This window comes from Gekko japonicus, unplaced genomic scaffold (genome assembly GCF_001447785.1).
Source record: "Gekko japonicus isolate JY-2015 unplaced genomic scaffold, Gekko_japonicus_V1.1 scaffold66, whole genome shotgun sequence".
Classification (NCBI taxonomy): domain Eukaryota; kingdom Metazoa; phylum Chordata; class Lepidosauria; order Squamata; family Gekkonidae; genus Gekko; species Gekko japonicus.
In genome coordinates, this window is record NW_015163605.1 from 2,049,522 (window position 1) to 2,076,208 (window position 26,687).

A 26,687-nucleotide genomic window follows, 5' to 3' on the forward strand; every position below is an offset into this window, starting at 1 on the left:
CTGCATCCACACCACTCAGAACCAGTGTTCCCTCTAAGCTGAGTTAGTGTGAGCTAGCTCACAGTTTTTTAGCCTCCAGCTGACACATTTTTGTCTTAGCTCCGGGAGGATGGCTCCAGAACAAACTACTTTATGCAGCAGCCAAATCACTCGCTCACAACTTTAATGCCAGCAGCTCACAAGGTAGAAGTTTTGCTCACAAGACTCCACAGTTTAGAGGGAGCCTTGCTCAGAACCATTGCAGAAAGGTCATGCAGGTAGTGTGAGCAACTGCGAGGGTGGGCGGTGGGAGAGCTTGCAAGTGGGCAGAGGAAGGATGCACAGACAGGTGGGGGCATGCAGATGGGTGGGCAAAAAGGGGGGCCTAGCAGTGGGCATAAGTGGGGGCCCTGGGCACTTTCCACCCAGAGCCCCCCCAAAACTTGAACCAGCCCTATCACACTGTAGGGTTGAAGAAGAAGAAGAGATTTGATTTATACCTTGCCCTTCACTACCCAAAGGGGTCTCAGAGCGGCTTACAAACTCCTTTCCCTTCCCCTCCCCACAACAGGCACCCTGTGAGGTAGGTGGGGCTGAGAGAGCTCTTGACAGAAACTGCTCTTTTTCAAGAACAGCTCTTATCCGAACTACTTGTCCAAGGTCATCCAGCCAGGTGCAAGTGGAGGAGTGGGGAATCAAACCCAGTTCTCCCAGATTAGAGTCCACGCACTTAACCACTACACCAAAGATGTCCTCAAGGGTTACTTACAGGAAAAAAGAAAACATAACCCATAAAGATTGCTGGCTTTAGCACATCCTCTCCTCCTTTGGGAAGCGATGCCTAGCCGAAATCCTCAACATCAGTTGGATTTCCACCAGCTTTTTCACTCAATCTCACAGAATGCCTTTCCTTAACACAGCCCCCAACCCACTTTTGTCCATGAAGGTCCCAAGATCCCCATCAAAGCTTTGTTTGGTAGTCAACAAAGCTTTGTTTGGTAGACTCTTTTTTTCACCAGCAGACAAGCTGGTTGGTCTGACCCTATGTCACCTTTTGCAAACGAGGCTCCATTAAGTAAGACGTAGCTGATGTCAAACATATATTTGTTTTTCACCACACTAATAATTAGCACATTGATTTCTGTCTCTCCAGCATAAGGTGATGCGGGCAGATGCCAGTTCCTCTTCTGAGTAAATCACAACAGAAGACAGCAAGATATAGCTTTTTTGTGTGTGTGTGTGAAAGTACTCTTTAAATTTACAACTTAGATATACTAATTTCTTTGGGTTTCTTAGTGAAGCACAATTATTTACTGAAATAACAAAAAGGTCATCTCAAGTACCTCTAGTGCTTTGTATCATAAAATCGGGAGGGGAAAAAATCACAAAGCAAATGTTAACACCCTAAAATGGCATCTTTTGAAGTCTCCAATTTCCTTTCACTTGGAACGAAATTCTCCCATCACTGTTGCCAAGTCAGAAATTCTTCCATCACATTTCAGATATTTCAGAAGATGCTACATGTCTGATGTGGGCAAGGATCAGCAATAAGGCACACCTGTCTTGGTTCGGGCCCATATTTCCAGACTCTGTAAACATCTGGATTGATCAGTGACTCTGATCCACTAAGAGTCCTGACCTTTGCACATCCTGTACCTGCGGGCATTTTAAAGCTAAGAGTAGCTCGTTAATTATTGTACTATGTAAGCATCCTAAGACATCCTCGCTTCAAGTATCTGTTTTCCCCTGTTTCTGTACGTGCAAGCCCCAGCCTCACCTCACGGTGGGTGAGGGGGGCAGAGTGCATATAAAATAAACTCTTGCTGCCTTGAAAGGCAGACAGATTTCTCGACCCTCAAGAGAGCTGTCTTGTGTGATTCCTTCAGTCTGAGGCTTTGCCAAGTCATCCTGTTTCCTCCTAGTACAAGACTCTTAGGGCCACTTCTTACAATATGGCCACCACGTGGAGGCCCTGGCACTGGCAGACGAGGAGGAAACAGCTGTTCTGGGCCCCTCTCTGCCACACTTCCTGATGGAGAAAGGCCCAGGTTGGGTGAGTCACATCTGGACCATAGCTTGGTTGCGCTGCAGTACCACCAGGCAAGCTGTGCAGTGGAGGTAGCACTGCCATTGTACAGGTGGCACCTGGAGCTCTCCTGCTACTACAATGGATCTCCAAACCAAGATCACTTCCCCTGGAGAAAATGGCTGCTTTGGAGGGTGGGCTCCATGGCCATTATCCCCTGCTGAGGTTCCTCACCTCCCCAAACCCCACCCTCCCCATACTCCACTCCCAAAATCTCCAGGTATTTCCCAACCCAGAGCTGGCAACCCTAAGTGGTGGTCTCCTAGCCTCCCAAGCATAGGTGAGTCATGCAGCAATGCTGAAGCCAAGCTGGGCACCACTGCCTGCCTCAGTAGGCTGGGCAGGCAAGGGAGCAGACACGGAGCAACATGACCAGGCTAGGTGGGTGTGCTTAGCTGGGCAGCGGCAGGCTATTTGTCTCCTGACAGAAACTTGTGTTGGCTAAGAGAGCCTCCTGGCCAGGTGGTGGTGGTGGGGGGGAAGCTCAGGAGAAGCAGGCTCCCAGACTTTTCCTGGTGGCCAGAACAGCCAAGTCACCCCTAGGGGAGGCAGCTGCAAATTGCTTCTCTGGGGCCACTTTGAGAGTGGCCACTCGTGATCCATCTTATGTCTAGCAACTTGCCACATAAAACGGTTCTACCTTTGTCTCTGCAGCATGACAAATTGCTCTCAGGAACGTTTGGCAAAATCATGGAGACAGTTTGTGGGTCAGATCCTATCTAGCGCAAACTCTCCTCGCTTCCACTTCCCCTCTCCTAGTGAAAGTGTATTCTGCCAGCAGGAAACACAATCCAGTTCCAACCCGTTAAGCTCTGACCTGGATAGCCCTGGCAAACCTGATCTCGTCAGATCTCGAAAGCTAAGCAGAGCCAACCCTAGCAAGTACTTGAAATACCAGGGTCAGGAGGTAGAGGCAGACTGTATCAAGCCACCTCTCTGAATGTCCTCCATGCCCCCATAGGGGTCACCAGATGTCAGCCATGACTTCCAGATGTGCGCGCGCGCACACACACACACACACATAAAAAGATCCAACCCATTGTGCTTGGTGCTAATCAACATAGTTAGCCACTACTTCCAAAACTGTTCCCCACGTGGAACACCCACCATGTGCAGGCAGTTTCCTGTCTGACCTGTAGATTGTGGTTACCCAACAGCCAGTTGAAACTGGCCTGGATCCCACCACACCATTCAGCAAAAGCTGAAGGATTCATCCAGCCTAAGGATACTTCCTCTAATCGAAGGGACTCTTCAGGTGGAGGAAGAGCCCCTTAAATTGGAATACGTTTCCTTAGGCTGGAAGCAGGTTTCAAACTGTAATGAATGGGGTGGTAGGATCCAGGCCATTGCCCCCTCATTGGTTTAGCTGGTTTGGTTGTGTTTTTTCATTTGTTTGTTTTATAAATTCTGTTCATCTTTCTCCATAAAAGGTCAGCCAGCATTAGGGGCATTCTTTAATTTGCATGCAGTTTAAATGATTGACATAAATTAATATGTGATAGATTCCTCTTCACCTTCAGGAAAGTGCTCTTCTACCCAGATATTAGCAGGATCTTACCATATATAACAAATTTCTGTTTTTACCATTGCTGTCTTACTGCCTCCTCAGCTCTACCATTTACAAAATGTGCATCACCAGGAAATAAAATGTTTCCTGCCAAGACCTGCGTGCCAGTGGTGATGTATTCTTTTTAAAAAAAATTCCTTCCTGAGCAATAGTTAGAAAATGCACCTTGTAGAGATCGTTATATATGTGCACTGTTTCAAATTCATCCTTTGCTCTGTGGTAGCACCATCTAGTGGAATATGTATACTGTATACAAGGCTATAAACGGCAAACATTCCCCACAAACCTACGTTTTGGGCTAACAGCATTTGTTATAACAATGTACTGGGGTTTTTCTGTTGCACAGAGCAATTAAAGTTGTGTGCGTGGAGACCGCTTTATAGTTTCAAAGCTGCCTACCGTGAACACCAGCAAAATTAAATGGGGTCACATCTCCAGTTTTTATTAATAAGGAAACATCTGCGCAGATTCTTTCCAACAGTCTCATTTAGGTTTTTAGCAGTAAAGGGTCAAAACAAATCTTAGTCCACCCAAAAGCCCAGAAAGCTAGGAACTAACACAGAGAAGAACACGTGAAAGAAAGGACCACAGAGATCAGTTCCCCTGGAGAAAATGGATGCTCTGGAGGGTGGACTCTATGGCATTGTACCCCCCACTGAGGTCCCTCTCCTCCCCAGGCTCCACCCCCAAATCTCCAAGAAATTCTCAACCTGGAGCTGGAAACCTTACCCCTCCCCCATCCCCTACCGGTTCGGGGTGTGTTTGTGTGTGCCTAGCAACCCTAGAGACTATCAGAGGTGCTAAGCAGAGGTGAGCAATGGCAAACCAGCTCAGTTATTGCCTTGAAGACCTTATGAGAGGGGTCGCCATGAGCTGGCTGTGACTTGATGACACACTCTTTATAAACACGCACATAACCAAGCTGCAGGGACACAGAGTCCAAGAGTCCAGCTAACAAAATTACAACACAGATTTTTAATTATAAAAGCATACGATAGTAAGCCTATCACAATTTTATTTTTTAATTACAAATGTAAAAGCACTAAAGATGTAAAACACATAAGAATGAAAAACACAGGGGGTTAACAAATACACAAGAGTAAAAGGAGGCACGGCCAGCTGCTGAAACAAAAGTTATCCTCGAATACAAGGATTCTTTTTTTTTTTAATTCAAGATTTTTATTATTGATTTCCATAAGAAGGGGTAGGGTAGGGTGCTCTTTCTGTCGCAAAATTTATATGGACAATAATTAAATATCAGGGAGATATTATTAAGTAAGACTTTAAGAATTTTGTTTTCTGCTCAGGGCAATAGCTATAAGAGCCGTGACAGACAGACAGATGATAGATAGAAGTTACCCTCCACCAAATGCTCTGTATAATAAAAGTGTCTTGTAAGATACTCTCTCCTGCTTTCTCTTGAAGGAGGAGGAGGAGGAGATTGGATTTATAACCCACCTTTCACTACCCAAAAGAGCCTCAGAGCGGCTTACAATCCCTTTCCCTTCCCCTCCCCACAACAGACACCCGGTGAAATAGTAAGACTGAGAGAGCTCTGAGAGAACTGCTCTTGAGAGAGCCATGGCTGACCCAAGGTCACACCAGCAGCTGCATGTGGAGGAGTGGGGAATCAAACCCAGTTTTCCCAGATTACAGGCCACACTCCTAACCACTACACCAAACTGGCTCATGCACAACAAGGGGTTAGAGATTCTGCTTACTTCACTCCACTTATAAGATGCACCAGTCCTGCTTCAGACAACTTCCTCTACATGTGTGCATAACATCTGAACAAGGTATCTGCTAGGGTTAGCGAGTACCTGGAGAAACAATGTCCTGTAATAGAGGCTTAATGGGCTGTTATTTACCAGGTGATGTTCTTTACCTCCATGCCATGAAGAGCTTCACCTGCATGTTCCCACACATCAAGCTTCTGATAAAGAGACAGGGCATTTCCCCTCAGGCCTGTTGGCAACCCTAGCATCTGCATACACAACAAGCACAGGCCTGGATCACATGGTTAACTCCTGGACTGAGGGAGGGGAACCAACCATATACTTTGGGCTTATATGTATTGGACTTTAAATGCATATTCCCTGTTCAGAGTGCAAAAAACATTAACCCAGTTACCATGCATGTGGTGGAGAAGACAGGCAAGAGTATTGTCTGAGGCCTCAGATTTGTATACAACATTCCGGTTTGCTTTCTTTAACCATCTGCTGCCAAAGGTAAGTGTAGTTATACTATTTTCTGAATAACAATTCTCAGATTTGTTATTAACTCTCCCACACTAGTGCTGGTTGTTCCTTTTAAGTCCTTAAATGGCTTAAGGCCAGGGTACCATCCGGCATGCCAGTGCGGGAGGTCTATCGTGAGAGACCTCCTGGTGATTCCCCCCTCTTTCCATTTGCACCTCAAAAGTCAATAAAAACGGGGCAAGATAGGGATGTGCAGGTGCATTGCTCATCACTTCCCGCGAAAACCAGAAGTGACCAGAAGTGAAATCACAGGGAATGCTCTGGCATTGCCCCGAATTCTACAATTTCAACTAATGCATCTCCTGCACATAGCCGCGGTGGCTCAGAGGTTAAGAGGCTGAGCTGCAGACCAGAAAGTCTGTAGTTTGGCAGTTCGAGACCCCAGTGCCGCGTGATGGAGTGAGCTCCCATCTCCGGTCCCAGCTCCTGCCAACCTGGCAGTTCAAAAGCAAGAGATTGCAAGTAGATAAATAGGCACCACTTCGGTGGGAAGGTAACAGCGTTCCATGTGCCTCGGCGTCTAGTCATGCCGGCCACATGACCAGGGAAAAAGTCTTCAGACAGCGCTGGCTCTTCAGCTTGGAAAGGGAGATGAGCACCGCATCCCTCAAGTCGGATTTGACTGACTTTTGCACAAGGGAAACCTTTACCTTTACTATCCACTGCAACATCATGGAATCAGTTCTGTTTTTTTCTGGAAGTGACATTGCACAGGTGTGACATCAGCATGTTTTCTCCTCACCATCCAAATCTTCCTGGGGGATTGCCGGCTGATGTTGAGATCTGCCTCCCAAGCCCTGTTCTCTGTACCCGGGGGGGGGGGGGTTTATTTTCAATGGTACCACCTTGACTCTGATATGCCCTCCCCTATGAGGCTTGCCTGGTACCTACATTGCTGTTTTTTAGGTGCGAGGCAAAACATTGTTTTTCTACCCAGGCTAATGGGTTTTAGCTGTTTATGCTCTCTGACTCACAAGCAACAGATTCCTGTTGCATGCACACATGCTGGATTGTTCATGACAAGGAAGTTAACAGATAAATTCTTGTTCATATGGGACCTTTGTGTGCATATTTGGAGCTTCTGTGCATGAAGGAAGTGCTGTCTCAGGAAACCAGTAGTTCTATGAGCCATAAGGCACCTGAGGGACATCTAATTCAAACCCCCATGACCAAGAGCAGGGCTATCTTACTAACAAACTCTATCAGTTATCTACACAATTAGAGCATGGGTGTCCTGGCAACAGTGATCCCTAATCTCAAATATGGTGATTGTGTGAGGAATCCATCCAACAATAGAAATTTTACAGAATGCTGCAACTCTATGGCCCACAGTATCCTTTTGTTGGGCTAGTCATTGATATCCTTGAAGAAGAGAGACAAGAATGGGACAATTTCATGTATGGGGGGGGGAGAGACCCTTCCTTACCAGGCAACAAACAAGGCACCACATGTGACATATCAGTATGGCACCAGTTAAAAAAACATGCATTTTATCAATGGACTGAATCCAACTGCGGCCAGTAAAAGGACAGTCCTGGCTCTGGAGAACAATTCATTATTTATCCATTCCACTGCAACCCTCCCAGGGTCTCTAGACCCCTGGGAACAGAATTTCAGAGGGCTGCACCTAGAAGAACAGATATGAGAAAGTCCCACTTGGCAAGCTTTGCTCCATTTGATGTACATTGGATACAACCCCAAAATAAGAGCCTTTGTTTTGGACAAAGAATAAGAGAGAGTTTCTTCATGTATGGAACTATCTCTCCTATATTATAATCCTGTTTTGGGGTGGCAAGATTCAATGCGTGCCAAAATCAGTTGGCTGCCTAAACTGCCACTCAAAAATGGGTCCCTGGTCACTGGCTGCGTTGGGTGGCTGCGTGGCCTGAGTCCTACCCACACAGCCAGCGGCCACCATCTCGCCCTCAGTCTGGAGGGACTTGCCGAAGGGGATGGATGTTCCACCGAAGGGGATGGACGCTCCACGGGGACGCAGGCAATGCAGACACCCAACGCGGCCAGGCGAAGGTCTCACCAAAGTCTTGCATTCCCAGCACCGTGGCCGGCTCTAGGCATGCCGCCAGCCAGGTGCCGCACGCCTCCTTGATGGCCAGAAACTGGAGCAGGTCGGCAGCGTGCAGGGGGTGCTCGGCCAGCTCCAGCTCCAGCCCCAGCCGCACCACGCAGCCCGTAGCTGAAGTCAAGCAGCAGTGCCAGGTACTCGGGCTCCACGCTATGCAGCCGCACCCACTCCGCCTACACCTCCCGCAGAGCCCTGCCGAACAGGGCACAGAAGTAGCCCGAGGCTGCTGCCAGCATGGCCCGGTGGGCCCCAAACTTCCACCCACTGCCCACCACCAGCGTCACATCCAGCAGGCACCACTCCGCCCGCAAGGTGGCCAGGCCCCGCAGGACCACTGTCCCATGCACACAGATCAGTTCCCCAGGGAAAATGGTAGCTTTGTAAAGGTAAGCTCTGCTGTATTATACCCCGCTGAGATCCTTCCCCAAACCCCACCATTCCCCAAATATCCAGTAATTTCCCAACCCAGACCTGGCAACCCAGCAAGTCCTGGTGCTTGCATCCAGAAGTGCCGCCACCTCCTCAGAGCAGCACTATTAAGAGCTTGGCTACCTCGCACTTCCCTCTTTCCAGTGTGCCCCACTTCCCCGACACCAACGTAAGTCTGAGTTATGGTGGACTAAGGGCGCAGCAGCATCACAGCTGTGCACTGGCAGAGCAACAGCACAAACCTCGCCGCCAGAGTAGATGTAGGTATTCCAGGGGGCATGGGGGCAGTTAGGTGGCTTCCAAAGTGTTTTCAGCATGGGAACGCTCCCTCAAGCAGGTGCAAAGACGTGCCGGCAAAAATGGTGTCATAGCCCACTGACAGCCATTGTAACTCCAAATTCACTCCCTCCCGTACACACCAGCACCTGCGCTCACAGAACTCTAAGCAGCTAAGGATACTGACTAACTGCGTACCCAATCAGCACACTTGCTCACTCCGGCTGCACCTCTCCTTGGGACCCAATCACAGCCCCTCCACCCTACAAATGGTTTCAGGAGGATGCCCCGGAATTCCATAGGTAGGGCACGCAGCATGGAAAGCTGTCTGACAGCTCCCTGCCATGCAGACTTAGCGCGACTGAACCCACACCCAGGTGGCAGCCCCAACACAGGGCACCTAGCACTGCGAGATGAGCACTTGGGGGGAATACATCACAGGGAGAGCAAAGTCCAAACTTTGTGGCTGACTGGTGATGCCCTCTCCCCACTGACAGGTGTCTGAGACTGGTGACAGGAGCTGGTCTCTTTCAGGGGGCCCACACGGGAGGAGTGTTGTTCCTGTGGCCCACCCCTCTCCGCCCCCTGCCAGTGACAGAAGCTTGACCTGGCCTCCTTGACCCATGAGTCCCATTGGTCCAGCCCACCCTGTCTACCACACCACCCCTGCTTTGCAACAATGCCAGAACAGAATGCTGCAGCAGGATTGCTATGGACACTGCCATGGCAGTGCAGGACAGCACTGCTGGGGCACCTTTCCCCCCATTCAGCCACAGTGTAACTGTCCCCTTAGGGAGGCAAGTAGCAGCACCGCAGCTGCACCACAGTCGGCCACTGCAGCTGCATCATGGCCAGCTGCAGCATTGTAGCCATAACTCAGGATTGCTCTGCCCAACATGATAGTGGGTTGGATTTGTTGCACTAGCAGGAATACCTTCCTTTGGTGTCTTCCACTGGCTAAGGGGCCTGTTGAATTGGGGGAATACTCCTTGAACTCAAGAAAAACACCGCCACTAGTGCAATAGATACATACCACCTGACCTATTGCTAAAAAGATAAGGGTCTGCCTCATACTGTCACTGGTTTTGGCAAATTCCTGAAGATTTTGGGGTGTAGCCTACAGGGGGTGGTGTTTGGGGAGGGGAGGGACCTCAATAGGCCATAATGCCATAGAGTCTACCCTCTAGAGTACCCATTTTGTCCAGTCAGGACCTGATCACCACAGTCTGGAGATCAGTTCCAATTCCAGCATATCTCCAGGCCCCCCTTGGAAGTCAGAAGCCTTAGATCAGTCTCTTCTAAAAGAAAGGATTGGGTCACTGAGCTTATGTACGTAGGTGTGAAGCTGATGAGGAAAATGAATACATCTGCTTCTCCTGGAGAGACACCCCAGCTTTTAAAAAGGATCAAAAGGTTAAGCATAAAAAGCAGCCCAAAGTATTGGCCGGGAGACATTCAAAGATGTTGTTACATACTGGAGTCATAGAAATGTGGTTGAGTACATGACTCAACATTGTATTCCTTAATGACATCTCTCCGTGTCTCACATGTGAGCTGCCATCACTGAAAAGCATCATGCTATCTAGCTGCAATGGCTGTTTTCACCTGCAGCCATGCCAATGTAAATTCACCTTCAGTAGTAGCCTGTGCTCCTAAAACTTTCCAACTTACATACCAGCACTGTCAGCAAACACTGGTCTTGTTTAACAATTACATTTTTATGTCCTTACAAAATGGGTTTAACAGTATTTTTCTAATTTCCTCACAGAGACATTCATGTATAACTAATGAATCTTCCAAAGTCCAGTAGGAAAGTAGGAGAACCAGAAGAGACTATTTCCTCGCTCCAATGACCTTCTCATTTAGATATGCCTGCCACCCTCCCCAGATCCTCCCACGTACACAGATTATATTTTCTCTCTCTCTTAAAAGGATGTCCAGTGTCAAGTTAGCAAGAGTTGGGAGTGGACGAAGCAGAATTACCACTGAGTGTGTAAGAACAACAGCAAATAAATTATATTGTCATGTCATCTGGCCTGAATCTCAGTATCAGTTAATTAATAACACCAGTAATGTGGAAGTGCTTTTGTGGAACAGCCCTTGAAGACAGTATTATGTAGTGGTTACCATGTTGGATAAGAGTCTGGGAGATCATATTTGAATCTCCACTCTGCCATGGAAACTTTCTGGGTGACTTTGGGCCAGTTACCCATTCTCAACCTAACATAAGCAGGGTAACCTAAACAGGTTTACTTGGATGGGAGATGACCAAGGAAGTCTAGAGCTGCTATGGCAAGCAAACTCCAAACATCTCTTGCCTTGAAAAGCCCACAGGTTCACCATAAGTCAGCTGGCTGGTCACCCAATTTCTATTCTTTTATATACCGATGATGCTGTCTTGCTTTCATTCTGTGCAGCTGGTGTGCATCGAACTTTCAAAATATTTGCCGAATACTGTAAGTCTAAGTCCTTATCTGTTCATTATACATTAAAAAAAATCAAAGATAATGTTTTTTTCTCAGGCCAAATATGTGCGCTCTATGACATGGTTGATTTATGCTCATGCTCTTTATGCTCATGTCTGGCCCCTGCCACACGGGGGGGAAAAGCACGGCCAAAGTGCAGCTTTTTAGAGCCGCACCAAAAGAGACACGTGGCGACGGGATCTGACAGATCCCCTGAGCAGCCGCGCAGTTCCTCCCCGGCTCGATCAGATGGGGGGGGGGAGCTACTGAAGGGAGAGCGAGGCTGCAGAACTGCGCATAGGTGCCCGTGCGCAGTTCAGCCAGGAGCCTGGATTGCTCCGGACGACGGTCGCGGCGGCGATCCCACGGCCACACTTGCTGCAGTGCTTCAGGTAAGTCCTCCTCTGTAGGAGGTTCTTTTTTGCAGCGGCTTTTCCGGGTTTTGGGATGGATCGGGGATGGGTGCGTTGCTTCCCAGACGTTGCGGTGTGATCACGCCCGTTTGCTGCGCCCCCGATCTGTCCCTCTTCCGGGCCTAAACCTCCCGTGTGACCGGGGCCTCTGTTTATTTATGCTCAGGTCTGCTCATTCAAATATCGGAGCTTCCATTTTCATTCTCTTTCCTGGAACCTGCATTGCAAGTGGGCGTCGGCCAGTACCATAATTAACCTTGCAGCTATTCAGAAGGGTTTGTTTGTTTGTTTTGTGGGTGTTACATTTCCTCAGCCTTATATTTAAATCAAGACTGCGGTCACACACACTAAAAAATCCACTTTCAATCCACTTTCAATGCACTTTCTGAGGGGACCGATATTGCCGACCAAAATGGAAGGCCCCTCAGGGCAGGACCTTGGCTGAAATGATGCATTCAGAGCTGATTAATACTGCCTCTGTCAGATTGAGGGCAGCAGAGAACATTGAGTCCTGCCTAGGTGAACATATACTAATACTGGGAGAACTCCAAAAGGTTCTGAGAAGTGTTAATTCTGGTCCTCTGAATTTTAAACATGATCCTTCTAGATCCTGGTTTGACAAAGATTGCAGAAGCATGAAGAAATCTCTTAATGCGAATTATGCCAAATATAGGCTTAATTCAGATGCCGTCGCACTGCAGGACTTAAAACATCAAAAAGCCCAGTACAAGGCTCTTATTAGGAGCAAGAAACAGGAAGCTATTAGACAATCATGGGAAGACCTCAGAAAGGCAGCAAGGGAAAAGAACTCAGCTCTATTCTGGAGATTTGTTGCTACCCTCACAGATAGGCCACATACTACCTTGCGTAACTGTATCTTACCAAGCACTTGGGAAGCCCATTATAAGAGTCTGTATGAGGACATAGTAGTCAGAAATGCAGAGCCTGAGGACATTAACAATCTCCCAACCTGGCCCCCAGTGGATCCCCATGAAGTGAAACAGCTTATTGATACCCTGAAACCAGGAAAAGCCCCAGGCCTAGACCTAATCCCCCCCCCCAGAGTTGATAAAACAGAATATAGATTGGTGGGTCCCAGTCTTGGCCTCATTATTCACACAAATAGATCAAACAGGGGAAATCTCTAAAGACTGGGGAACGGCTGTGATCATCCCCCTCTATAAAAAAGATAACAAAGATGATCCTAACAACTACAGACCTATTAGTTTGCTCAGTATAGTAAGCAAAATGTATGCAAAACATCTTCTGTGGAAACTCAGGGTCTGGATGGAGAACACTTGTTTAGCTGATGAACAGGCTGGATTTAGGGAGGGTCAGTCTACTCTGGATCATTGTGTGGTATTGGACCACCTAATCTCAAAGTACTCCTCTAATTCAAAGGTATCACTTTTTGCTGCTTTCTTGGACCTGAAATCAGCTTTCGACTCAGTTGCCAGAGACATATTATGGAAAAAGTTAAGGGAGACAAATATCGATAGGCAATTACTTTTCCTAATTCAGGCTCTTTACAACCAGACTTACATACAGGTCAGGTGTTCCTCGCAAGGGCACCTCACAGACCCTATCAGGACTAGCAGGGGGGTCAAACAAGGATGCCTCTTAGCGCCTCTACTTTTCAACTTTTACATCAATGACCTGGTAACATATCTAAATAAGCCTGAGTTCCATCCCCCTAAGTTAAGTAATAAACATATAGGGTCCTTTTATATGCAGATTATGCTGTTTTACTCTCAAGGACCCCAATAGGCCTGAGGAAAGCTATGAATACTTTTACCCAATACTGCCGTGAAAATAAATTAGAGGTCAATTACTCTAAAACAAAAGTAACCTTCGCAAAAAATAAATCACCAAAAGTCTATCACTGGTCCTTAAATGCAATCCCGATTGAACAAGTTTCATATTTTAAATACCTGGGAGTCTTCTTCCAGGCAAATGGTTCAAGATCGATGAATATAAATACTGTTGTTTCAGAGGACAAAAGAAGTTCTGGGGCGATCAAAATTTTTTACTGGAATAAAGGGGGTAAATGTCCAGTGGCTGCCCTTAGAAGGCCAAATCTTTGCCTCAGCTCACATATGGAGCCCCCATCAACATTGCAGCAAACCTCAAGAAAGCAGATACAGTTCAGTTGAAATTCTTGAGAGCAATTTTACAAGTCCCCAATGGGGTTCCAAATTCTCTTTTTCATATAGAGACAGATACGGTCACAGTTGAGGCAAAGCTATAGATTGCTGTGACAATGTTTTGGCAAAAGCTAGCTTTCTTACCCAAGGGATTGACAAGTCTAATGATGTTAGATCACTTTGAACCACCTTGGTTTAAGGTGCTAGAGAAGAAATTAGCCTCTTACGACTTGTCTAAACAATATTTGTGCTCTATGGGTTACAAAAAGGCCAAGTCTATGGCAAAACAGAGAATACTGGATATCTCAAGACAACACAATTTAAACATGATAGGGAAATTGTGAGCCCTCTTGGCTCCAGATAACAGAGTAATCCCTGTGCCCTACCTCTCCCATTTACTAAATCAGGACTACAGAAGAACATTTACACTAATGTGCTGGGATGTACTCCCATCTGCAGTCCTGGAAGGAAAATTTAATAAAACTCCTTATGAAGAAAGGATATGTCCTTGTTGTGCAGATAGTATTGAGTCTATAGAACACATAATATTTGATTGTAAGGCATATAACAACATCCGCGAATCTTTTCCTTTCTCTAGGACACTTCCGCTTTCTCGTACGCAAAGAATATGCCTTATCAGATAGACGAGCAGAAGTTACTAATCAGGTGGCTAGGTTTGGATGGCTTGCCCTAAGAATTAGAAAAGCTATAGAAAAAGAGGAGAATTAAGATTTAGTTTTATTAATTTTAATTATTATGGTTTTTATGGGGTTTTCCCCTTTTTAAAAAACCTGCTTTTGAAATTCTGCTTCTATTTTAATGTCATATGTGTCATTTATGTTGCAAGATATGCCATCGGTGTACTATGTGTTGGTCAATGACCGTGAATAAAACTTATACTGATGCTGATGCACTTTCCAACTGGATATTGCCAGTTCACGCAAAGCGTAAAATCCAGTTCGAAAGTGCACTGAAAGTGGATTAAAAGTGGATTATTTAGTGTGTGTGACTGCAGCCTATAAATCATGGCCCAGCTATTATACGGTACCACAATATCAATTCAAGCTCTTGAACCTTCTAATGAACACATCCAAACTGCCTTCCTTCATGTTCTTTTTGGAGCACCTAGGTTCATAGACTTGTTAGCTCTCCAACTAGAGGCAAGTATGGATAAATTTTAACCACAGTCCGGTCTGCAGCAATCAAGTTCCAGCTGTCCCTCACTCTATCTGACTCCCTCTCAACTATGGTGAACTGGCTTCAATCAGACTCCTGTTCCAGCTCTTGGAGCTTGTGGATAGACTTGCTGATCAGGGGTTCCCTATGACCTATTGATCAGAGCTGGGATTAAACAAGTCTTGTGCAGTAGCAACAGAAAGGTTGGAAGAGTTGGTCTGGCAAATGCTCATAGCTGATGCCAAGTGAGTCTGCCCACCTATTTATCTGGGTTCTGTGCCTTCGATTCCATTTTCCTACAATAAACCTTTATCCTGTCTTAAAATTCCTGCTTATTGTAGGTTGTTCTCCTTAGCTTCTTTTAATGTGCTCTTTTTTGGCCCCGGTCACATGGGAGGTTTTGGCCCGGAAGAGGGACGGATCGGGGGCACAGCAAACGGGCGCGAACAAACCGCAACATCTGGGAAGCAGCGTGCACCCGTCCCCGATCTGTCCCTTCAGCCGGAAAATCCGCTGCAAAAAAGAACCTGCAAAAGAGCAGGACTTACCGGAAACAGTGCAGCAAGTGTGGCCGTGAGATTGCCGGCGCGCCCGTCTTCCGGTGCAATTGAGGCTCCCGGCCGAACTGCGCATGCACACACATGCGCAGTTTGGCTGCCTCGCTCTCCCTTCAGTGGCTTCCCCCCGGGCATCTGACCGTGCCAGGGAGGAACTGCACGGCGGCTCAGGGGATCTATCTGATCCCGCCACCACGTGTCTCTTTTGGTGTGGCTCTAAAAAGCCGCACTTTAGCTGTTCTTTTTTTCCCCGTGTGGCAGGGGCCTTTGCAGAGCTAACTGGTAGATACAGGGGAATCCCACATGAGCAGGGGTTACGTCCCCGTGGAGCTCAAGTAATTGAATCCATTATACTTTTTGTTTGTTTGTTTGTTTTCAAGATGTATGCTATGCAATAATGATAGCTCCATTTATGGTTACCTACCCAGCCTGTTCTGTGGATTACCATCAGCTAAACCTTTGTTAGGGGTCTGACAAGAGGATTACAGAAAGAGTGGCAAAATCTATCTCATGAGTGCTAAAGTGTTGTGACCAAGTCTTGAAACTTTCCTGACTGAGTGGGTTAAGAGGACTGATCTAATTCTGACAGTGGTTTAATTCTGATAGCTTTCTGATAACTAGATAGTGATCTAATTCTGATTTTTTTTTTAATGTATTAGTTCCGTCCTTTTATGATGTAAACTTTTGAATCTAAATTGCATGTATCTACTTATTGTATTTTACTGAATGTCTGTATTAGGCCTAGCCTGAGTATGTCCAACAAGCTGTTGCACTTTATGGACTATTTTATTAGAATAAACTGAGAATAAATCAGCTGTGTCTTGAAGGCAGAAAAAAAGTCAATAAAATTTGTATAATTTCCCCCCCTCCACACCATTTTCATTAAAAAGGTTTTAACTGTAACTGTCTACATGTGCTTTACGGTATTCTTTAATTTCCATTGTGGAGGAGCAAGAGTGATAGGAAAATTTAAATACCATAGTTACTCAAAGGGAAGGCAACCAAAAGAGAAGTCTATACATAAAAACAGATGGCCTTGAATTTAAGATTACCTGACCAAAAAAGAGGCCGGCCAGCCAGCCAGCCAGCCTCTATCTTCCAGCCCCCCAACCCCCAAACTGCAAGGCCCCAGTGGCTCCGTTCTCACAGCAATCATGGCCTCTGGCATCCCTGTACTAGTTTGGTTGACCCAGAGCCAGAAAGAAGGGAGGAAGAAGCCCCCACACACAACTCAGTCTCACAGGCTTCTTCCAGCCCCCTCCCTAGCTGATGGAGAGGCTGGCCTTTCTCTCACAAGCCAGAAAGTATGAAGGAAAAGAGGGCACCAGCAGCACTTCCAACTTGTGCGACTGAGGTGCTCACCCTCTTGCCTCTCTCTGCAGGTGCACCCAGAGAGGCAGGGGAGTCCTGATTCAGCTAGGTTATGTTAAGAGCAGCCCCCCTCAGTGGAGCCCACCAATCACAGAAGGGAGATAACTTTACATAAATTTCCACCCAAGTTTAAGGCGATCTTCCCTTTTTAAAAGCCCCCTAAAAGTTTTTTTAAACAATGTGTTCACGTAAATACTGAATAAATAAAAGACAGCAAAAGTCACACTAATTTACTATTTAGTGACATAACCCAAAAAGCTCTGGACTGTGACCTCCATCTATTGTCAGCACAGTCAAGCCCCAGCAAATCCACCTGTATCTGGGAAAAGCCACAAGAGAACAGTTGTCACAACTCTCCACCAGAGTTGCCCAAAGTACCCAGTGAGCCCTGTGACTGGGCAAGGGTCTGGCTGGGAGCCACCCATGCAATTTTATTGTTTTTCTCTCCTCCATTTTACTCTCACAACAACTCTTTGAGGTAGGTTAGACTAAGAGTGTATGACTGGCCCCCAGTCACCCAGCCAGCTTTCATGGCAAAGCGGGGATTCTAACCTCCATCTCCCAGATCTTAATCCAATGCTCTAACCATTACACCACACTGGCATTTACTGGACCTGTGCACAGGGGTCATTTTGTAGAAAAAGAGCTGCAGGAGCTCATTAGCATAAGGTATGCTAATGAGCTACTAGGCTATTAGCACAATCACACTCACCCTGACATCACCAGAGCGGGCCCCAGGAGGCCGGCGATGGGACTCCTCAGGCCTCCCCCGGGCCGCAGCACTCCAGCGTGGGGAGCTGGAGGCGGGGCTTGCCACCACCGCAATTTGTGCCAGCTTCTGGGCTGCCGGAGCAGTGCTCCGGCGTCCTCTGGCCCCAAATGACCCCTGCCTGTGCATATCCCTGCTGTACCAATGGCACTACATTTCTGTTAAGGTGTTGAATAAATCCTTTATTATTATTTTCTAATAATGACGTGTTTCACGCTTCTTCAGGGGGTCTATATTAATCGAGGAGAATACACTCATATAATAAAAAACTTTAATAAAACATATACAATCAACACAATTCATTTAGAATAATTGTTCTAAAAATGGTTAAAAAGTAAAAATCTTAGGAACATACAGCCCGAAAAATCTTTTAGACAAAGTCTTTTAGAAAAAAAAAATGGTTTTGATTATATAAGTGTAGGCTCCTTGATTAATATAGATCCTCTGATGAAGCCACAGGCAACATGCATTGGGATTAGAAAATAATAATAAAGGATTTATTCAACACCTTGATTTCCTCTTTTGCTGCTACTGTTGGTGTGGCCCTGACTTCCTCACTACATTTGTGTTAACATTGGAACTATTCCAGTCCTTCCCCTAACTGTGGGGCCAAAATTATGACTGACCCATTCACTTTTTATGTGCATAAAGCAATACAAAACTTCATGGACTTTATAACTACCAGCACACCTCTAATAGGTGCAGTTCCTGTGGTAAATTCCATATCTGGGGTTTAAAAGCAGAGCATTAAAAAAAACAACTATAGTAACAGGACAGTCAGTACAGTAAGAATTCATTAATATTCCCTTTGTTCTCAATAAACATTATGCATGAGGCGGAAAACAAACAACATGTGATTTATTTGAACAAGTGTGATATTGTATAAAATTCCAGGCCATTTTGTGAGTTCCATGCAGGAAACCTGTTTAGCCACAGCACTGGCCTTCTAAAGGGAGAAGAATACCTGTTTTGGTTAGAGGACTTGAGAAAAGCTGTTGCAGAAGCCTGTTCTCTGAGGTTCTCAGCACCACCACGATGTCAGCAACAGCAGGAAGGGTGTCTCTGTTCTTCTCCAAGAAACCATACGCATCATATTGCACCTATACACCATGGGAGATAAAAAGTAAACATGTATGAAGAAACCTTATACTGAGTCAGGTCATTGGTCCATCAAGGTCTGTATTGTCAACTCAGACTGGCAGCAGCTCCCCAGTATCCCATATGGAGGTCTTTCACATCATTTACCATCTGATCCTTTTAGCTGGAGATTGAACCTGAGACCTTCTACATGACAAGCAGATGCTCTACCATTGAGCCACAGACCCTCCAATGAAACAGCTGTTTACAAAATCCTGCTATGTATTTAGAGTAAAGAAATGAGGCAACGGCCCCAGAAGGCCAGCTGCATTCATAGGGGTGGAAGGCAACAGAAGCTTCACGCCATTCACCCCATGGCAGTCACCACAGGTCACTCCAAAGGTCACAGAAGCTAAAGCTTGTGAAATGCTCTGGTGTGGATTTAGAAATATGGGCTGATTTCGCACAAGGAGCTGTGCCACCGTCACGCCTCCCTTTGCCCCATTTCCATTGGTCAATTTCCCACTTTAACCTGCGGCTTCGCCCAATTTTCCCCGCGGTTTCGTGATCCTGTTTTTGGAGGATCACGACACCGCGGGGAAAATTGGGCAAAGCCGCAGGTTAAAATGCGGCCGCGCAGCTTCAAGTGGGAAATCGACCAATGGAAATGGGGCAAAGGGAGGCGCGACGGTGGCGCAGCTCCTTGTGCGAAATCAGTCATGGTCTCTAGGTTTTGAAATGGGAATACATTAAGTAAAGAAAGAAGAAAAAAATCTGAAAGGAATTAATTGCAGCAAAACAAAGAGAAGCTTCACTGACTACATTTGGATTTAATGCAAGTAATTGATGGCTTTTACCTTTCCGGCATAGTGCTGAATGCCAAAACACAGCTCCACTCGTTTGGGTCTCCAGAAGTACTTGCATCGTAAGTTATCTTCAAATTTGTCTAATTGTTTGAAAAAAAGGAAACATCACACATGGCTTCTCTTTTGATCCCTTGCTCCATTAGAGCTGCTTACCTTGCCTACCTAATCAGAATTGCTATGTTTTCAAAATTACTCATAATTTAACCCCACTAACTGTAGCCACCCACATTACGCTTTTGACATCTCTCAAGCCTTTTTTGTTCTTCTTTCAGCTTGTTTAAAGAGGGAGTTGCAGCCCAATCCTATACCTGTTAAGTAAATCCCAATGAGTTCAATGTTGCCTAGGATTCCAGCTTTACCTAACCTACTACACCTGCAGAAGGGTTGCCGCCAGGGATATTTCCATCATTTTTTGCATATGTTTTTCTAAAAGAGGATTTGCCGCTACGTCTAAAAGCATTTACAGGCCTACAATAATTTTATAAGATTTCCAGATTATACATCATTCTCAATATACTTGCAAATTACCATTCATGGCAGAGTTTAATGATTGGTGGTTCTAACCACATGGAAAGCTCATTGAGGGTTGTAGCCATTAGCACATAAGAAGGGCCCTGATGGATCAGACCAGTGGTCCATCTAGTCCAGCATCCTATCTCACACAGTGGCCAACCAGTTCCTCTGAAAGCCCAACAACAAGGCATAGAGGCCGAGGCCTTCCTCTGATGTTGCCTTCTACCATGGGTATTCAGAGGTTTACTACCTGTGAATGTGGAGGTTCCCTTTAGTCACCATGGCTAGCAGCCACTGATAGAACTATTGTCCATGAAGCTGTCTAATCTCCCTTTAAAGCCATCTAATCTTGTAGCCACCACTACATCCTTCGGCAGTGAATTCCACATTTTCATTACTCACTAAAAGGAGGTCAGTAGTACCAGTACTTCCTGCTGCTACACAGAAATCCAAGGATGCGAGGGGTGATGATGGCAGTAAATGCTCATCTTATCATACTGTTGGAAGCCACAGGCATTCAATTCTTCACAAAGGGACAGACAGAGGCCAAGACCTTCCCTGATGCTGCCTCCCAGCATTTTTAGAAGTCTGCTGCCTCTGTACATGAGGGTTCCAGTTTCTCACCATGGCTAGTAGCCACCGATGAACCTATCCTCTGTGAATCTGTCTAATCCCCTTTTCAAGCCATCTACACTCAAGGCTATCAATACATCCACTGGCAGCTACTTCTGCAATTTAATTTGAGTAAAGAAGTATTTCCTTTGTCTCTCCTCAATTTATTGCCGATCAACTTTATTGGGAGCCCCCAAGTTCTAATAGTGTGGCAAAGAGAGAAAAGGTCCTCATTATCTATTCCATCCTCAGATAGTTAGAGGACTAGAATGGACACACAATGTTGTTATGTCTGTTCACATCACTGATTACATTGAATGAAGATTTATCTGGGGGTAGAGATGTTAAATGCCACAACACATTCTCCCTCCCCTCCTCCTTCACTGTTTTCTAAGTTTTGCCAAAGAAAGCCCATCTGTCAAAGTGTCAGTGTAATAAGAGTGCTGAAATTAATCAGTTGAGTAGAGGAATGAAAGGGTCTTCTGCTTCTTCTTGCCTGCCCAGCAGAGAATGACCTTCAGACTTGTTCTCAAATTTCCTAACCAAGCTTTAACGATGTGTGTAAAAAAGGATAGTCAGCTCCCGAAATGGCAAGTTCAGTGACCTGCCATTTTTAAAAATACCTCCTTTCCTCCAAGAAGCCCAGGGTACCATATATGCTTCTCTCTTTGCCCCATCGATTTAGTTTTTAATCCTACATGTTGTCTAAGGAGCTCAGGATGGCGTCCATGGTTCTCATGGTCTCTTCCATTTTATTCTTGCAACAACCCTATGAAGTCTGGTAGGCTGAGAGACAGGCCCAAGGTCACCCAGAGAGCTCTGTGCCAGAGTGGGGATTTGAATCTGGGTCTCTCCAATCTTAGCCTGACACTCTCAGCACTTCAGCACACTGGAGCCCTCTGGTTGAATGGAGTCCTCTGGTTATAGTGTGGGAATGGAGGTGGTTTTTGGTGTGGATCCTATTGACTTTTTAGGAAAAAAGCACAGGGAAATGATAAAAGTATTACGTGACCTGGATCTTCTAATGATCAGAATGTAGTTGCAGTCACCATAATGAGGCTTACCATTTATACAGGTCTTTAGAGTGCTCCAAGTACCTCATATATATGTATTACCTCAGTAATCCCTACAAAATTCTTATCAGGTTGGTCAGTATTACTCAGGGCACATTTCGTAGAAAAAGAGCTAGGGGAACTCATTAGCATAACTCATTAGCATATGCCACACCCCCTGACATCACCGGAAGTGTGTCATACGGCCACACCCCCTGACATCACCGGAAGTGTGTCATAAGGCCACACACCCCGCCCCCAACGGTCCCGGCCGCCACCGTCGGCCTTGCAGCTCCACAGCCGAGCCCCATGAGGGGCCCGGCGGTGGACCTGCAAGGCCGGTGGGAGTGCGAGGAAGCCCCGCAAAGGCCCTCCCTGGCCCCAGGCAGGCAGGGGTGGGGAGAGGCAGGGAGGAAGCAACTTACCCTCCCTCTTCTCCTGCCTCCTCCTGGCTGAATGAGGGCCGGAAGCGGGGCGGCCGGAAGCAGGGGGCGGGGCTTCGTCATGTGCCCCGCCCCCGTACCTTACCCGGGGGAACTGCGATCCCCCCCGAAATGACCTCTGGTATTACTATGCCCAAATTTATTTATTTATTAGAACTGTTATATCTTGCCTTTCCTCTTGGCTACAGTGTAGAACAAGTGGCTTCCCTAAGACCATCCTAGAGGTGAGCCTTGAACGCGAGATATCCTGGTAAACAGCTTTAGTTTTTTTAAGCAGCTATGCTATACTCACTTTTGTGTAAGGCTCTCGAGAGAGGTAATAGCTGGAGGGGGGAGCCATCTAAAGCCTAGAATAATTGGATGTGTCTACTATTAAGATAAACATGTTTTATGGTTATATCTTCTTTCATTTATAATCCTGCCATATTTTGCAACTGTTTAAAATACCTGACTCTTTCATTTTAGACATGCAGTTAGGTTAAGACAACAGATGATGCAGTTAGGTTAAGACAACAGATGACTGACTGACATATCTAGAAAAAGGAAAACAGGAACACATTCTATTTTCATTTTATCACTGTTGGAACAGGAAGTCTGTCTATAATTGAAATCGTGATTCCAATACTAGCAGATGTCTAGGATGGGGTGTGCTAATTTCCATTGTTTGGCCAGCTGGCACAAAATGGTGAACAACAATCAGTTTCTATTCAATCCATGGGGTGCCAATCAGACCAAAGAGAGTAAACAAGGAGCCAAGAATTTGTGTCCTGCTCTTATGACTCCATTGGTCCATCACACAATCAAATCATAAGCTGACTTTTCCCTTTACTTTGAATGCACAAACTGACTACTGGTTTTTCAGGGTTCTCCAGGGTTCTCATTCACACGCTCCAAGGCTGTATGCACATAGTAGAGTATGTTTATTGTCCCTCTTCAGGCAACATGGTGACCACATATATTGGGAAGATAGTGAGATACACTCCCATTATGCATGATTGGTAGGCTCCCGGAATGTGTAACTGTAACATCTGGAAAGGACTTGCATCTTTATTGTAAAAAGCATTTGCAACATCCTTGAAAGTCCTAGATTTCTAACATTCCTATGGACACAGTAAACATCAGTTATGACTACAAGGATTTGCTTCTCCACCTCAGTAATGCGAGAATAAATCATCATATATTTCTTTTAAAATACATTTTCCATACAGTAGACTCATCAGAAATAATGGCACCAGTAGAACCTGTATCACAGCAAGATAAGCTAACAGTCAAAGAGTTCATGGTAGATGCTGGATCCATTTGTGAATTATTAAAAACAGCAAGGACATTGTGTGTGGAAAAGCTCCAGTTGACAGAGTCAAGTGCACATAAGTATTTAGTAGGTTAAACAAACCCCCAGAGATTCAGTACATGACCCTGATGACCAGTTAAAACAATACTTTAAAATTTCATTGCGTTCCTTTCTCAGTGTGCAACTGAATCACTATTTAAGTTCATACCAACTAAAGTGAGATCTGTTGCTTGAGGAAATCGACTTTCTTCATCAAGCAGAGAAAGCAGACCCATTGGTTTCTGGAGGAACATGTCTAGGAGTGGCCTGTTGTCTTCATATTCAATCACAGGAGCGTCAATTCCTTCATTCTGATATTCCATCTAAAACATGAGAAAAGTCAACAAACATCACCCTGAGAATATTCTGCTTCAGCAGTCTATTCCTGGCAACTCTATATACTTCCAGCAATGACAATATAATAGCATAAACCACTGCACACAGCATACCACATCTGTAGGCAAGTTTGGAGGCAAATGTATGTCATGTCAGATATCTTCACTAGCTTAAATGTACATATTTATGTGCCTTTGCTGAAGATCATCCCTTATGTCTACAGCAGTGATTCGCAATATGGTGCCTGGGACTGCTGAGGTGCCTGCCAGTGGCCATTTGCTTCTTCTACAAAGTGTCTCTTTCCTAAAATAGAAGGCTGATCTTTCCTTCTTCCCACTGAAGGAGAAGGTGCTTCTGAAGACTCCAGGAGACATCGCGTAGCGTCACATCCTGGCGACGGTGGTGCAACGCGTATCGCTGTCCCACGCGGCAGGGATCCTGTGAGGACGTGCGGATCCCCCGCCATGGCTTGGCAGCCCTAGGTGGCACTGATGAGGGAGGAGCCTCACACCTATGAATATTGCAGGTTCCCTCCTTGTGAATGAACACTGCCAGAAACAATTGTTATTTATTTTAAAACATTTTTACTCTGCACTCTCAGACAAAGCTCTCAAGACAACTTACAGTATTAAAATGTTAATCAGTTAATGAAGTAATTTCTATTTGGCTAGAAAGTTCTCAGTCAATATAACCCATTCCAGATGTCACAATCCAACTGTGCATAACAAGAAATCATGCTAGGTAGTATTTCTCTCAATATGTGTGGTAGCCATATTTACAGTACTACCCATTTAAACAGGACTTCCAAAAAAGTGTGAGTTAACACTGCAACCTTAAACATCTCAAATCTTTCCCCAACAAGATGCAATGATACTGAGTCTAAGGGTTTCTCTCCACAAACAGTTAAGAAAATGGCAATAAGCCTCAATATTAACATACCATGACCTTCAAACTTAAAAGAAGATATTTCGTCCTTAAAATATTTTCAGGGGAGAAGGAAGAGAGCTGCTGCAGGCCCTCAACTAAAGCAAAACTCAGAAGAAACAGCTGGTGGCAATAGGGAAACTTCCCATCTATGTTAATCACAACCATGACTTCCTTCACTGGCTAGAAGAAAGGGAAGGTGGAATGGGCCTGTTTCCCATGAATGAATTAGGCAACAAGCTCTGCACATTTTGTCTTCCTTTTCTATATTTAGAATGCCTAGAGTCTTGTTTTTTTTTAAATGAAGTTGGGAAGGCAGGCCAGCTAATGGGCCAAATAGTATCTACTGGAAAATATGTCAGTCCTAATTATAACATGGGTGAATCAGGACAGGTTTAACAAAAGCAATTCAGAGCAGGAAACCAGATTGGCTTCCTCAGCCAGAGATGCCTTACCACAGACAGACATGGCGGAAGGATCCAGGAAGGGGACCATGAGGGTTTTTGAATATGAAACAGGGTAAATCATGCTCCACTTGAGATTTATGAAAATGAAGCTGGGGAGGGCATTAAAACAGATGAGGGTGCTGGGCCCCCTATAGTTCAAATATTGTCAGGTTGATGTCTCATGGTACCTCAGATCTTTGTTCCTCCAAGGTTCAGGGTAAAATACAGTAATACTTTAATACCATTTTAACCAGCGGCACCTACACATGTTGCAAAAAAAAATGCCAAACATGATTAAACAGTCAAATTAGTTTCCTCCTTGCATATGGTGAAAATACTTTTTTTCAAATAAGTGGGAAATATTCATCTAATCACAGCAAGAAGTAAGATTTTCATACCATGGGGAAAGACGGAGAAAAGTCACTACTGTTACAGCCAACCAACTCCAACAAAGGTAAGTTTACCTGCTCAAGTGCAAATATATGCTGATTGAAATAAAATTGGATCTGCTCATTAGCAATGTTTATGCACAGCTGTTCAAATGAGTTTCTTGTGAAGTTCTCAAATCCAAAAATATCCAGAATCCCAACATTCATTCCACTCTGAGCATTGCTGGGTGGAAAAGAAATACAAAATCTATAACTAAATAAGTTTGGAGAAGCTATGGGACACGGTAATAATGCAAACCAAAATAAGTTATCAAACCAGATAACTTAACATGAACCAAAGCTCATCACTGCTGAGTTCTGCAGCTTATAAACTCAACACTGAACCTCAGCCCCACTACTTTCTTTTTGTTAAAAAACAGGTGCCAATACTAATATATAAGGCTGCACTGATTTCCTCCCTTTCTACAGGTTCCCACTGGGCTCTTCCAGAAGATCTTTCTACTCTCTCTTACTGTGCTTGAGTGGGGTGGGCTGGCCATGAGGATCAGGACTTGGGAGAAACCCCCCCCCCCGATTGGGACGAAAAGCATGGTAAGCAATGACCTAAATAGATATATAAAATATTTTGTGTGATCACACACTTAAACGTGTACATGAGTGTGTCCCATTCACTTGCTATTGCAAAACCAAGTGAATGCATTGCATGTGTGTGGTGTACACGTGGATATACACATTGCTATCATATCACTCAACGCATTTTGTATATGACGTAGAATTGATTCATGCATCATCACAGGTGGATAAAACCATGAGCATGGACCATGAACTAACCTTATTATCAAATGTTTCCACATATCCATAAAAATCTCCATCAGCAAGTATTCCATATCAATCAACAGCTCATTGAATGCTCTTCTCTTATTCCTTAAGATCTTGACACTGTTTACATTAATCTACCTACCCGACAGCCCATTAAACACTTCCATAATGTACAGCTAAGCCAGTTTAGACACATTTTAGTGGACAGTTTTAAAGTGTGATTTCACCATGTTAAATGTTTTGCAAGCTGTCGTCTTATTGCTAAAAGGACTACAGTAGATTTTCTACCATAAAACATACTTGAAAA

The 26,687-nt window shown here is 45.3% G+C and overlaps 1 protein-coding gene across 1 annotated transcript in view; it reads right to left on the reverse strand.

The window, feature by feature from the left end:
• The window catches only part of MYO3B (myosin IIIB), a 426,227-nt gene that overhangs the window by 203,257 nt on the left and 196,283 nt on the right, over window positions 1-26,687 (reverse strand). The window contains 4 exon segments of the mRNA XM_015407261.1: window positions 18,538-18,673; window positions 19,508-19,596; window positions 23,636-23,789; window positions 25,637-25,784. Coding sequence (XP_015262747.1) covers window positions 18,538-18,673; window positions 19,508-19,596; window positions 23,636-23,789; window positions 25,637-25,784 — 527 coding nt within the window.